At 45.2% G+C, this 1,666-nt stretch overlaps 1 protein-coding gene across 4 annotated transcripts in view; it reads right to left on the reverse strand.

The window, feature by feature from the left end:
- bco1l (beta-carotene oxygenase 1, like) overlaps nt 1-1,666 on the reverse strand; it is a 21,060-nt gene that overhangs the window by 6,733 nt on the left and 12,661 nt on the right. For all 4 annotated transcript variants that reach the window (XM_020591942.1, XM_020591943.1, XM_020591939.1 and 1 more), the window contains one exon: nt 898-1,164. In XM_020591942.1, the coding sequence (XP_020447598.1) occupies nt 898-1,164 (267 nt within the window). The remainder of the gene's footprint in view (nt 1-897; nt 1,165-1,666) is intronic.

Consider the following 1,666-nt stretch of genomic DNA (forward strand, 5'->3'; position numbering starts at 1 on the left):
CCCTTAATGACAAGGCTCCATCGTATCTTAAAGACCTCGTAGAGCCTTATCATCCTAACAGAGCACTTCGCTCTCAGAGTGCAGGTTTACTTGTGGTTCCTAGAGTCCACAGAAGTAGAATGGGAGGCAGAGCCTTTAGCTATCAAGCTCCTCTCCTATAGAACCAACTCCCAGTCTCAGTTCAGGAGGCACACACCCTCTCTAAGATTAGACTTAAGACTTTCCTTTTTGATAAAGTTTATAGTTAGGATTGGATCAGGTGACCCTGAGCCTTCCCTTAGTTATGCTGCTATAGGCCTAGACTGCTGGGGGGCCCCATGATCCTCCCCTCTCCTTTCCTCTCTCCCCATGCTTCTATATGCCACCATTACACATCACTAACTTTGTGTCTCCTCTCTCCCGTAGTGTGTTCTCTCTCTCTCTCCCTGTACCTTTCTGCAGGTTGCCCTGGCCCTGGAGCTCTATGTTTCTAATGAGCAGTCACCAGCCACATCAACCTGACCAGTTTTTGTTTGTTTGTTTGTTTGTTGTTTGTTGTGTCTTGTTGCTTTTCTTCGTTTCTCTCTCCTCTATCCACTCACCCCAACCGGTCGAGGCAGAAGGCCGCCCATCAAGAGCCGGGGTCTGTCAGAGGTTTCTTCCATTAAAGGGAGTTTTTCCTCCCCACTGTCGCCAAGTGCTTGCTCAAGGGAGATTTGTTGGGTTTTCCCTATGTAATAATATTGATAACAGTAAGGTCTACTTTGTAAAGTGTCCTGAGATGACTTTTGTTGTGATTTGGCGCTATACAAATAAAATTGATTTGATTTGATTCCTGTGAATTTGACTGGTTGGCAGATGCATACAGCCATGAAGCAGTAACTCTGGTTTTAGGTGTACTTTTTGGTCTAACTGTACCTTGTGGATGTTGAGCGGCAGGACGAATCTTTGGCAAACTGGCAGGCAGAAGTTCCTGTTGGACTGGATGAAACTGCTGGTTTCTTGTTTCAGGTTGTGAATGTAGAACATGTCATAGAGGCTGCTGTCCTTGTAGCTTATCAGGTCGAACACTACGTGGTCATTGGCCTCATAGGCATTGATGTGATGGAAAACCACCAGGGCATCACCGTAGAAACGCGTGGAGTTCGCCTTTCCTGTCTTTCTGTTGATAATGTGAAAAAAGGTCTGGGAGGGAAAAAGATGGTAACGTTATAATGTCAGTCTGCTTTGCCTCACAAAGTTGTGGTTTGTTGATTCAGTTGGACTGTTTCAGGAACAGTTCATTTTTAAACAACGGGAAAAATCATTTTAGTCTGTAAAGTACATCTTACTGTTACTTGTTGAATGAAGAAGAAATTTAAGTTCCACACACCCTCTCTACCTTTAAGATTAGACTTAAGGATAAGGATAATCAGGATAATCACCTTTATTGGCCAAGTATGTTACACAATCTAGCCACAGGGGTTGCAAGCCAGTGACTTCTGTGCCGGTCCCAAGCACGGATAAATAGAGAGGGTTGTGTCAGGAAGGGCATCCGGCATAAAAACATGCCAAATTTAAGCATGTGAATCATCAGTGTGAATTCAATACCGGATCGGTCGAGGCCCGGGTTAACAACGACCGCCACCAGTGCTGTTGACCTACAGGGTGCTGGCGGAAATTGGACTACTGTTGGTCGAAGAAGGAG

Source organism: Monopterus albus, unplaced genomic scaffold, assembly GCF_001952655.1.
Source record: "Monopterus albus unplaced genomic scaffold, M_albus_1.0 scaffold16.1, whole genome shotgun sequence".
Lineage (NCBI taxonomy): Eukaryota > Metazoa > Chordata > Actinopteri > Synbranchiformes > Synbranchidae > Monopterus > Monopterus albus.